Genomic DNA, 12,364 nt, shown 5'->3' with positions numbered 1-12,364 from the left:
TTACTCTTTACATGACAATATCTGTAGAAATGACACTTTTCATTCAATTTGATAAAATCTTGAAACTAAAGCTCATCATTGGTAGGACTCCTCACCACCATTTGAGTGAGTATTTGCGAGAAAATAGAATGAGCTGATTGACATTGTCCCCACAGGTGTGTTGTCACGTCTAATGGCCGACCACAGAGAAGACCCAGACAATGCTACGCTGAAAATAAGAAAACCGACACTCCTCAGGTCCCTGTTCACAGTTGGGCTTTTGTGCAAACACTTTGATTTCGATTCCAGTGAGATGGGTGAAACCAAGGTAAATTGGAAACAGAATGAGCTTATTGATATCGATAGTCCCCACAGATGTTTTGTTGTGTTTAATGTATCATGGAAGACATCATTGGAATTGACATAAATTCAAAAATATAGGAATTTTCATCAGCCTATACTTTGAATTGCTGATATGAAAATGAAATTTTCATTTCCGTTTGCTGTGATGTTATGGTTCAAAGTTTTATTAGCATCCAGACATGCAGGAATTTGTTCATAGTTGATGGGTTTTAATAATTCATTCTTAGACAACAGTGGAATGTAGTTGAACCATTAGTCCATTACATAAGATTTTGATTGAATTTCATGAGACAGGATCATCAGTTTGGATATTTTGTTTTACAGACATCCGTGAAAGACAAAGTGTATGATGTTTTGCACTACTTTGTTTTCCATGAAGATGAGGAAGTGCGCACCAAAGCTTTGACAGGTTTAGGTAAGTAACAGATTTGATTGAAGTGGTCTGTTTCTTAATATGTAATTTATAGATTCATGTTGATAATTGTTTAGCTTATCTAACCTCACAAAAAATGAAAAATTTCAAGAAAATAATATTAATAGAATTCATAAGTTTTAATGGAATTCATGAATATTAAACATTAATGGATTTCGTAAATATTAATGGATTTCGTAAATATTAATGGAAATCATAAGTATTAATGGAATTCATAAGTATTAATGGAATTAGTATGACATTAAACCTGCCATATACACTGGCATAAGGAAAATTGTTCAACAATTACTTTACCTGTTAAAATTAAGTTATAGATGTGTTCATTAGTGGAGGTAATAAAATGGTTACTATTTCTTTTTTTCAGGGTTTCTGTTTGTACGTCATTATGAATTCATGCTTGGTGTGAAGGCGAAGACACTTTATGTTGACTTTTTATCAAACGACCACGCTCCAGTTAAATTAAAAGTTCAGGTAATTCTTTTAATAGCTCACTTTTTATATACCCATGAAAATTTTGCTCTTTGTTTATTACAGTATTTGAATCTTGTCTGATGTGTATGAAAATTAGTAGGATTTGTTACCATACAGATAGTTATAGTTTCTTAAGTAGTATTACAATTGAACAGTTCTTGTTACATTTCCATATCTTATGCATTATGATACAAAAATCTATAATCATATTTCACAGGTGTTAAAAAACCTTCAGTATTATCTCCAAGAAGAAGAGGTCCGTATGCAAAAGGCAGATGCAGAATGTAAGTTTAGTTTGTATTTTGGCGAGCTGTTTTAAATGAAATGTTTGATTAAAATTTTGACTTTATATAACAATATTGATGTAAATGTAGGTTGAGATATGAATTTTGAGTCTTTTGAGTGTTTGACTTCATCACTATTTATGTTACAGGGAGGAAACATTCAAAGGAGGAAGATTTGAAGGAAATGAATGATATTCAGTCCGGGTAGGTTTTATCATAAACTTGGGATTCTATTTAGGTCAAAGACAAAGATCCTAGTAGGTGAAAATGTTCTGCAGTGGATCTTTATAAAAGAAAAAGAAATTACTTGTCATAAATCACCTGGTCTCTGATTATTGAAATTACATGTAGTCAGAGGTATTGTTTTAGGTTACCTGAAACTAAGTCTCGAGTGACCTATTGCAATCTCATTTAGGTTTTGGTATGTCAAAACCATGTTATACTGCCAAATTTTCCTGCATTATCAGCATTATACATTGATTTGTCAAGTTGCCAAAGAGGCAACAATATGAACAAAGTGATAATGCCATATTCTATTACATGTTCTGTTGTATCACTCTTTTCTTATGGTATGGTCATAGAGCATTGGACAAACAGACCAATCTACTATGGTTTACATTTCTCAGGAATTTTTGGTCACAGACCAATGCTTTCATGGTTCGACAAGACACTTGACACTAGTTCTAGGTTCAGAAAGGTAGCCATCAGCTACTACAACTTACAAGGGAAGATACCACCTGAAAATGACCCCGGCTGTTCACAGGGCAATAGCCCAGCAAACAAACATTCATGTTATTTTACCTTTTACACAGGATGGCCAGTACAGTGATGCAAGTATACCTGAAACAAGTGCTGGAGTCCTTTTTTAACCTGCAGTCCCAAGTCAGAATGGCAGCTCTCAGTGTGATAAACCTTGTCCTCCGGCAGGGGCTGGTACACCCTGTCCAGGTCAGTACTATAACAATAATTGTAAACTTAGGGGCTAGGACACAGTCTAGACTATTTAAGGGGCCATAACTAAACATTAACTTGCCATTATACTAAATAACACACTAAACAACTTCATGTGTTATTAGAGTGATTTTGCCCACTTTGTTTATTTAACATCGATGTGAGTAAAGTGTGCAGAAAATTATTTATGTTTTCAAAAATGTTTGTTTCAGTGTGTGCCATATTTGATAAGCTTTGGAACTGACTCCGAACAATCAATCAGGGTGAAAGCAGATCAGCAGCTACAGGAGATAGAAAAGAAATACCCTGGCTTCATACATGTATGTATCAATAGAAATTCACTGGCTTCATACAAGTATGTACAGATACCAGCTTCATGCATGTGTATACAAACAGAAATTCACTGGCTTCCTTCATATATGTACAAACAGATAACCTGAATGGCTAACTTCATACGTGTTTACAAAACAGAAATACCCTGGCTTTCTACATATATGTTTACCAAACAGAAATACCCTGGCTTTCTACGTACATGTTTACCAAACAGAAATACCCTGACTTTCTACATACATGTTTACCAAACAGAAATACCCAGGCTTTCTACATATATGTTTACCAAACAAAATACCCTGGCTTTCTACATACATGTTTTCCAAACAGAAATACCCTGGCTTTCTACATGCACACGTGTACATGTGTAGAAAAAGAGACAGAAAAAAAGGGTAGAGGTAAAATGTGTTGAAGATTAAGCGATGAATAATCCTGAATTAGTATTGTCACAGTGATATTTAATGTTTTCAGATGAAGTCACTACATGGACTGAAGTTATCGTACCGCCTTCAACAAATCCTTCAGAACGACCATTCAAAACCAATTCGTGGAACGAGATGTCCAGACGAAAATGTCCAGAGTCTGAACGCATACTTATATACAGTGCTGCGCAGTAACCGCCCCCATCGCAGAGCTATCCTCACAACACTTCTCAACTTGTTTGATGACTCTGCGGTAGGTTTGCTGTATTTCTGTTCTTAGAACCTAGTTTACGAATTACTGATTCTGAAATATGCAGGTAAACAGATCTACACAAAAGAAGATTTTTGCTGTGGTGTTAAATCCATGTTATATCAATATGTTGCTTTTTCTACCAGCTTTGATTTTAACCTCTCGAAAAAATGTAGAGCTTATGATTTTCTGATATTACAAGTAACAATCGTTTCTAATGTTTGAATAAAATCTACTATGAACACAATCTTTCAAAAAAAAAAGTATTTCTATGAATTCAAATTTGCATTTTATTTATCATATTTTCAGAAAATTACGTTAGCAGAACAGGTGTATATAGCTGACAACTTGTCCTTTTTCCCGTACCAAACTCAGGACGAACCTTTGTTCATCATCCACCAAATAGATATCATAGTGTCCGTATCAGGCTCCAACCTGCTGCAGTCATTCAGGGAGGCAAGTATGACAGATAGAGTGACGTTACAATGACACAGGATGTGTTTTAACTTAATAGTGAAAATGGTGTTGGTTGATATATTGTCACTAAATGAAAACACTCTTGAAGTATTTTTGGAGCATTTTCACTTAATTCCCTCTTTAATGGAGAGAAAAGTTGGTGAATTAGTTTTCCTACTGAAGTCCTGTCCATGAACTGGATAATTACCAAGATCTCATAGTGGTTTATTATGTGTTTGATACTGAAGTGACGGTTGTCTGCATGCATGTAATGTATTTTGTGAAATGGCTTCAGTGTCTTAAATATATGTACCGCATGAGATAGCTACCATTGTATATTGTAGTAGTATGTTTATTGGTTGATACCAAAAGTTTACTTTCTATCTTATTCGTAACTTTACCGAAGGTAGATCTTGAATCCTTCTGTATAGATATACTGCCCTTTCAGCTTTAAAACTGGAGATGGGAGGAGCCTGGATTGTTTATGAAATTCTTGTTTTAAATTCTTATTGTATTGATGCATGTTTTTGTTATTATAGTCTGTTTTGCTATAAGTAGAATATTTGACATGAAAACCTAAGTGCTTCCTACCAACTTACCTAAGGAGTGTTCCTCTGGAATTTTTTTTCTGTAGCTCACCTGACTTGAAAAACTGAGCTCCTGGATTTGAGCCTTTTCTATAGCTCACCGTACTTGTTTTTCTTTAGAGGGAGTTCACTTTTGCTTTCTTTAACTCTCTTCAATTTAATAGTAATTTAGAGATCACTGAGATGAGATTTAGGGATTTATAACTAGGGGTATTTTATCTATATATATATATATAATTTTTTTTTTCAGAAAATTGAAATTCTCAGAATGTGCTATACTATTTAGGAAAATCCTTTCCACATTCTCCTTTTCCTTGAACTTCTCCCACAAGATTGTCACAATATACTGTTATTGCTTTTATCCCTTTTTGCAGTACATGAGTGGTTTGTTTACTGTTTACTGACCCTGGCTGCTAATAGGACGTTAAACAAAAACAAACAAACAAATGTTTACTGTTATGTTCAGACCATAATAATCTATTTAATCAACTGAGCTGGATGCCAGACTTGAGTCAGAAAATAATGATGAAATTCAGTCACAGTTGAAATTATTATCATATTCTTTTAGGCAAGTTTGAATGCTCTATGTTGATTTCAAATCATAAAAAAAATTCCAATGTAAGCTTTTAGTATATATTTTGTTTTTCCCTGCATGATTGTATTTTTTGCTTAAAAGTTTTGTTCTATTTTAGAAGCTGTACGGCAGTGAGCGGGAAAACCATGGGGTACAGTTTGTTTTATTTTATCATTTATAACGCAATTATTTTGCCTCTGCTTGTATTTAACGTATGTCATCATATCAGTTTTATTTGTGTCTGGTGCATGTGATAATACAGAAAGCAAAATGAAAAATAGATAATTTTGATAATTATAGTTATTTCCTCCAGAAAGAATTTTCACTTCAGGAACATGACCAGAATGTCTTTGGGGGAAATTAATGGAACATTTTCAAGGCTTTCACAATTATATTATTTGAAATATAATCGAATTGCCATTCATCTGTTGTCTATACGTCATTAAAAAGTCTTGAGAAGTACTGAGGGAACATTTCTCAATATCAATATGTAGGAACTAACCAGAAGAACAAAATGGCTGACAGATGACTACCAGGATTTTGACAGTTGAAGTTTGTTATTGCCATTTCTGTTCAAAAAAATCTTCATTGAATTTCTTGAAATTACAAAAAAAGTACTGAAAGTTTACTGATGTTTCCCATAATTCATACATAGATTCCCTTTGGACCTTAGTTGTGCCTGATCGATTTTTAGAATGATCAGAAAAAGCAAATGGGCAACAGGCAATGGATTTTGACTGTTAAAGTTTGATGATTCATTATATGTTCTTTGCCCCCAATTGGGCATGTTCAGTATTGGGACTGATCAGAAGAACAAAAGCATGTTTGTATATTGTTGATAGAACAATGGACAGAAAATCAAGAAGTTTAGAAAGTGTCAAACTTGTATAGAACCACTGAAGGCCATACCATGGTGGGCACCAATATCTCACTTGTTCTTTATTTTCCCTAATTTCCTCAAAGAATCACAATTTCTATATTGTCTCCTTTTAGGGTCTTGTAAATAACCAGAATGGAACACAAAAACCAATTGATGAGGAGGAGGATGATGACCCAGAGGCTCTGCTAGGTAAGCTAATGATAATATCACTATTATTACTGTTGATATTCAAATTGTTGTACAGTCGATGACCCATTGGACTGTCTATGATGGCAATAAAGGGAAAATTGTCTTGTCAAAAAGGAAGAAAGGGAGGGGCTTTTCTTGAAGTCAAAATTATAAACAGATATTTTTATCCGTGGCTGGTGCTACAACGATAGAGCTATATTTACTCCACAGAGTGCTTGTTGCTGATGCTGAGTTTTGCTACCCGAGTGACTTTGCTATGCATCAGAATATGAAGTTTTTTTAGCACTCATATCTTGGTAACTATAGCAGAATCACAAGGGTGTCACGAAACTGTTTTCAGTTATACAGATGTTTATCATTTGGATATCTGATTCTGTAACAGGTAAAATAATGATGGCAGGAATTGGGATAAAAGAAAGTTTGGATATGTGGATATCCTGTATTAATCAACCACAATTTACTTTCAGAGCGCCTTCCAGAATGTATCCAGCCGCTGCTAGAGATTTGTCGGTTCTCTCAAGGTTGTATCCTATTGCTCCATCTCAAGCAGCACTTAAAAGAACTGTATGGTTTTACAGACAGGTAAGTAGGTCCCTGTGGCAGAATATTTAATCACTTGCCCTCCTTAAACTGTCATATCTGCTATCCATTTGATCACTTGCCCTCCCTATAATGCCATACTTCATCTGATATTTTATCATTTCCCATTGTATACGTCATTGTGTTGCATCGTCAGTTTACCTATCATGTCTGTAGTTTATTTGTTAATCAAAATGCCTGGAACTAATAGTTTATTTGTTAATCAAAATGCCTGGAACTAAAGTTTGGATTATGTTCTGCTCTTTTAGCTGTATGATAGGATGGTATCGGAAAATAAAGAAAATACCAATCTTGTAGTTTAGGAAAGAAGATGATGTGAACATTATTAATATAAATCTTAATCTTTCATTTCAAAATATTTTTAATGTTTCAGCAAAATTCACAACTACTCTCCGGCAGAAACCAAGTTATATGATAAACCTGTTGCTAGAAAGTTTCTGGTCAAGTTTAATCCAGAGACAGTCTTAGAAGTGCTAGCTGAAGGCACACCAAAATCTTCAGACGACATCGAAGTGCGGACAAAACTAGTCAATGATTACTTGGAGGTAAGATCACAATCCTTGCCCACCTTGTACACATCAGCACTTCAGTGAAGGGGAGATCATGCCATCCAAGGGCTTCAAATTAACCACTTGAATTTTTGCACGAATATCATGCAGGAAATTTTTTTTTCCCCAGAAATAAGAATACTGTAAACGTGGAAATTTACGCGAGGGGAAATTAACACTAATTACGCGGCGTCCTTATGATAGCGAAAATTTCCCCCACGCATATTATTTTGATATCATTTTGCATAATCTCGAACTACAAACGAAGGTGGATCGATCATGAAAATTATCCCAACGCGTATAGTTTACATATCGAAATCAATAATTAAAGGCAAATATAGATGTAAATTCTATTAAGATAAATAGAAAATTTTTGATAGGATTTTGTGATTTTCCTAAACTTTCTTAATTTAGAGCTTGAATACAAAACTATTCTCAATATTGAATGCTTCAGTTCTAGATTAATTGTAGTATAAAATACAAGAGTACAACCCAATTAATGATTGCAGAGTGTACCTCTGTCACTGGAATTAATGCTGACAATCCTGTTTTAGTTCAAGGAGCTGATGTTGTGTATAGACCCACCTGACGACGAGGAAAGTGACGGTGAGGGTAAGACTGGCACACCAAACCCTGCCAAGCCAGATGCAGCGGGGACAGCCAACGCCCCCGCAGGCACAGCGAGCGAGGCAGCTAAGGAGGGCACAGAGAGCAATCCTGTTGATACCGATGCTAACACAGAAGCAAATTCCAGTGAGACGAGCAAGTCTCACCACCCCCCACCACCGCCCACACATCACACAGGACATGTAAGTCACTTAGAAGCTGATTTTTAAAAATTTTAGTCTTTTGTTGCTTTACCAAGGTTAATGTTTGATTTTTTACTTGTTTTGGATCGAGGTTTTTTTTTGTCTTATTTGACCACAAAATTGGTGAATTGGTAAGTAGATTTTAAGCAAATTTTTGTAGTTGTAGGATATGATACTATGTAGAATAAGACATTTCAACGCAAAGAAAAAGAAAAAAAAAAGATTATTTGTTAGAGTTTGTTTAAATCCATATCCCCAACACCAAAGTTATGAGCCCGATACCTGTGGAAGGGTAAATGCTAATTATTTTTAATTTGTTCAGATTTATATTTGAATAACAATTCAAGTACTGATAACTTTTCAAGCTAGTCAGTGTGATTATCATTAGTGGAAGAGTTATTCCTGAACTTATATGCAGTGCTGCATTGGAATTGATGAAGATGTTAAAATTTTAAGACAATCTGTTTGACTGAACATTGAAGAATTAATCAAGTGTTTGTAATCGTATTAATAAAAGAAGTCTACATGATCTTACTTTCAAAGTATTTTAATTTTTTTATTTATCTTCTTTTTCAGCATTCAACACATCATCACTCACTATCATCAAGACTTTCAAAACACCACCATTTACTACATGGCACATCCGAAAAGAAGAAAATAAAAATTCAAACACCCTCATCAACAAGGACTTCATCTAGTACATTTAGCAGTTCATTTTCATCTACACCTAAATCATCGTCATCATCAAGAGACAGAAAGAAACACAAAAAACGAAAGCGGCGATATAAAAGTGACAGCGAGGACGATAGTGATGATGATCCAGATTTCGTGTTATAGTTTACAGTGAGATTTAGTGATGCGTGAATGCTGTGCGGATGTATCAAAGGCAGGAAGAATACCTTGCATACTTGTTCATTGGTATGCACAATATTTTCCAAGGATTATTTCTTCAAAGCAGTGTGGCTGTTTTAAAAGATCTTTAAGGAAAGACCAAAATCGTAAAGAAAGCATGAAGTTTTACCATTTGAACTCGGCAATATATCTTTTTTGGACCGAATACTACTATTCTTGTTACCTTTTTTATGCGAACTTGTTTTTAAGAAACTGTGTTTCTATCATCCAGGGAATATTTGTTTTACATTATTGATTTTAAGAATTCTTCCATTGTTTTAGTAATCTTAATAATCAACCACTTTTTATAGGATGGATTGCAGTCTTTCAGAAAACGAGAATGGTACATATGATATAGGTACTAGAAGATAATGATGAAGTTATTGGTAAAATAAATTAGAGAGATTAATTTTTCTTTCTTTTTTTTCAGTTATAATCCACTGAAATAAAGATTTTGTGTTTCTCAACATTTTTGTACCGCTGAAAACCTTTCCAAAACGCTTGAATTGTTCAAAATTCATCATTTTAACTGACATGATAAATTTATGCTGTCAGTATTTGAAAGGAATCTCGCATACCAATATCTTTCATTTTAGGGTTGGACATTTTGATTTTTGAGTTAAATTGAGATCAACCTGTGCCAATCCTTTTAATGTTTTTTTTTTTTTTTTTTTTATGATGTATGGGACTAATGTTAAACGAATGCTGGATGTGTCTTTATCTTACAGTAGTTTAAACAGTCTGTGATATGCACTTTTTGTTCTAAAAGACCCATTAATATCAATAAACTTCAACTATGATCAAGACCTGAATGGATAAAAAAATAGGTTATTTTTTTAACTTGTTCAAAATATGCAAGTTAAGTTCTTAAAAGGACGACTGATTCATTGACTAACTATAGCTATTGAAATAAAAAAATCTATTTATCTACTTTCTCAGTTTGATAAGAATCATTTATCTTGGGGATTAAATCTTTTTGACAGCTGTGACATTTAAAGAAAGGAAATCAGACTTCATCAAAAAGTGTAATTTGATCATGGATTGATGAGGAAGCTGGGGCAAGTTTGCAGTAGATATACATGAACTAGGAAGGTTAAAACATTTCTTTATTATCTTTTACAGTGTAGCCAAATAAATCAAATGTTTTCGATATAAGGATGCATCAAGTCTTGATAAGACGTTGGAGTTTGCTATGTGGCCTTGCAAATCCTTCAATTTGCTTTCCTGATTAAAAGCTTTGAATCTAAGAAAATAGCCTTGAACAGACTTTGATTATGCAATCCAGTGTTTTATACAGATAACTACCTAAAGGCAAAGACATAGGGGATATGTCCTTTCAATCCAGATGAGAAGCACAACTTGTTTTTTAAGTCTTAGATCTGTGAATTCAAAGATGATGCTTTCAAAGGCAAATTGCATTTTGTGTTTCAAACTGATGAACCTAAAGATATTGGTGAATCAATGCCAAAATCATCTATAAAAGTTTGCTGGAAAAATTATCTTTGTAAAATGTGATTTATTCTGAAAGTTCCTTTAAGAATTCAGTTTTTGTTTGACCAGCTTTGTATACACACTGTAGTAGTCTGTGCTGTTTTGATTCTAGGTGTAGGGTTGATCAGCAGGGTAAATTTGATTGCAAAAACCCAAACCATGGTAAATCAACTAAATTGAGAAACTCTTGAAAACAGCTCAAAACAACAAGTAACAGCTTTAATAGCACGACCACTCAAGATTTCTTCTTTAGGTTGAAGTATTTCAGTCATGTAAAAAGAGTAAATTCATTTCATATATACACGTACTGTGGTTTTTACAACAAAGGTGATTTTGCTTGTCAAAATAAGATATGATGATGGTCTTTGTGTATTTGTTTAATGCCAAAATAACTTTATATTAATATTAATGATCGAATGGTTCAAATTAAAAACATAAAAGTAAGCAGAGTTAAAGTGACTGATGTAACCAAAGGTTAGCTGATACCATAGAATTGACAATAATTCTGCATTTCAGGATGAAATGATAGATTTATCTCCAACTCAGTTACAGTTGTTTTAATTCATGTATAATGGAAAGTTATGAAATCTGTAAATTGGGGGGAAATGATTTGCTTTCAATTGAAGGGAATTTTTTCTTAAGGGCAGACATTGAACTAGTTGTACTTTTACTGTGTAACATCTTTGTATGTAAAACATGTAACTTTTGTTGGTTGTGAAACTTCCTAAATTTTAGTTGTTATTATTGTGATTGTCATGGCCCTGGTGTTCTACCTCGTCACACTCGAGAGAATCAGCAGCACAACTGGGTCAAATAAGCCTATAGTTTCTGACTTGATTACCTGTAATCTTCTTGAAATAAATGTGTATCGATGTCAAATGTCTGTGACAAACAGTTGTTCAAATCTATCAAAAGAAAGCAGGCTTTCAGTTAAGAATTTAATCAAGAAGTAAAAAAAAATAATGCAAGATATTTTTCTTAGCTGTTTGATGAATGTATCTGAAGCCAAGCCTAACTACTTGTGTGGATGCGAAAGTTTGTGATACAAAATGGACATGAAAGAAACCGAGCATAATTGTTATCAACTACACATCCGATCATTTTTGTCCTATTTTATAGTGTAAATATAGAGTTGTTTATGTTGTAAATCTGCTGCTGTTCATGTTATTCATCAAAGTTAAATACTGCATATTTTATCAAAACTTCATCCAATTGCCTCTTTTTTATCAAATGTCATGTTTCATTTCATTGTAAGAAATATATCATTTTCTCACCCTGTAAATCTATAGCTGTCATGAAGTATTTATTTTATTATAAAAAAACAGCCGTTGACTCTTTAACAATTCATCTTTCTTATTGAATCCATTGAATCACAAGTGATGTCTTCATTCCCAAAAAAGTTTGTGAACTGAGAAAGTAGATAAAAAAAAGTTATTTGAAATAATAAAAAAAAAGTTATAAATTTTGTACTGTTTCTTGTTTTCTGTTATTTTAATACAGATGTGCAAGTTGTTTACGTGTGGATAAGATAACATTGTAGGTCCATGCAGACAATGATTCATCCATTTAAACTTACTTAAGTTGGCATTTGGAGTAAATATGAATCAAGTTGAACACTTTGTTAGATTTGTAAGTTTTCTAATGTTGGGGGGGAAAATTGCCAATGGGTCAATTCTTTTTCCTCTAGTTTCTGAAAACTTAGGAAAATGTCATTCAGACTTGATAGCTTGAAATTTTGATTTCATGAGTTGGTCACAAAATAAGTCGCAAGATATTCATCTGCATTTTGATGGCAGTTAAATAGAGCGTACGTAGTTATATTATATAAAGCCACATATGTGATCATAGCCGATATC

At 33.6% G+C, this 12,364-nt stretch overlaps 1 protein-coding gene across 2 annotated transcripts in view; it reads left to right on the top strand.

The window, feature by feature from the left end:
* LOC117326249 (nipped-B-like protein) overlaps positions 1-11,973 on the top strand; it is a 32,782-nt gene extending 20,809 nt beyond the window's left edge. For both annotated transcript variants that reach the window (XM_033882923.1, XM_033882922.1), the window contains 15 exons: positions 156-307; positions 667-757; positions 1,140-1,246; positions 1,464-1,530; positions 1,680-1,734; positions 2,343-2,478; positions 2,694-2,801; positions 3,283-3,486; positions 3,793-3,939; positions 5,219-5,251; positions 6,094-6,169; positions 6,637-6,751; positions 7,143-7,314; positions 7,872-8,126; positions 8,703-11,973. In XM_033882923.1, coding sequence (XP_033738814.1) covers positions 156-307; positions 667-757; positions 1,140-1,246; positions 1,464-1,530; positions 1,680-1,734; positions 2,343-2,478; positions 2,694-2,801; positions 3,283-3,486; positions 3,793-3,939; positions 5,219-5,251; positions 6,094-6,169; positions 6,637-6,751; positions 7,143-7,314; positions 7,872-8,126; positions 8,703-8,963 — 1,979 coding nt within the window. In that variant the 3' untranslated portion in view covers positions 8,964-11,973. The remainder of the gene's footprint in view (positions 1-155; positions 308-666; positions 758-1,139; positions 1,247-1,463; positions 1,531-1,679; positions 1,735-2,342; positions 2,479-2,693; positions 2,802-3,282; positions 3,487-3,792; positions 3,940-5,218; positions 5,252-6,093; positions 6,170-6,636; positions 6,752-7,142; positions 7,315-7,871; positions 8,127-8,702) is intronic.
* Positions 11,974-12,364: the final 391 nt, after the last annotated feature.

The sequence above is a fragment of the Pecten maximus genome, chromosome 4 (assembly GCF_902652985.1).
Source record: "Pecten maximus chromosome 4, xPecMax1.1, whole genome shotgun sequence".
Classification (NCBI taxonomy): domain Eukaryota; kingdom Metazoa; phylum Mollusca; class Bivalvia; order Pectinida; family Pectinidae; genus Pecten; species Pecten maximus.
The sequence above is the reverse complement of the archived record's forward strand: the minus strand, read 5'-3'. Positions and strand labels throughout refer to the sequence as shown.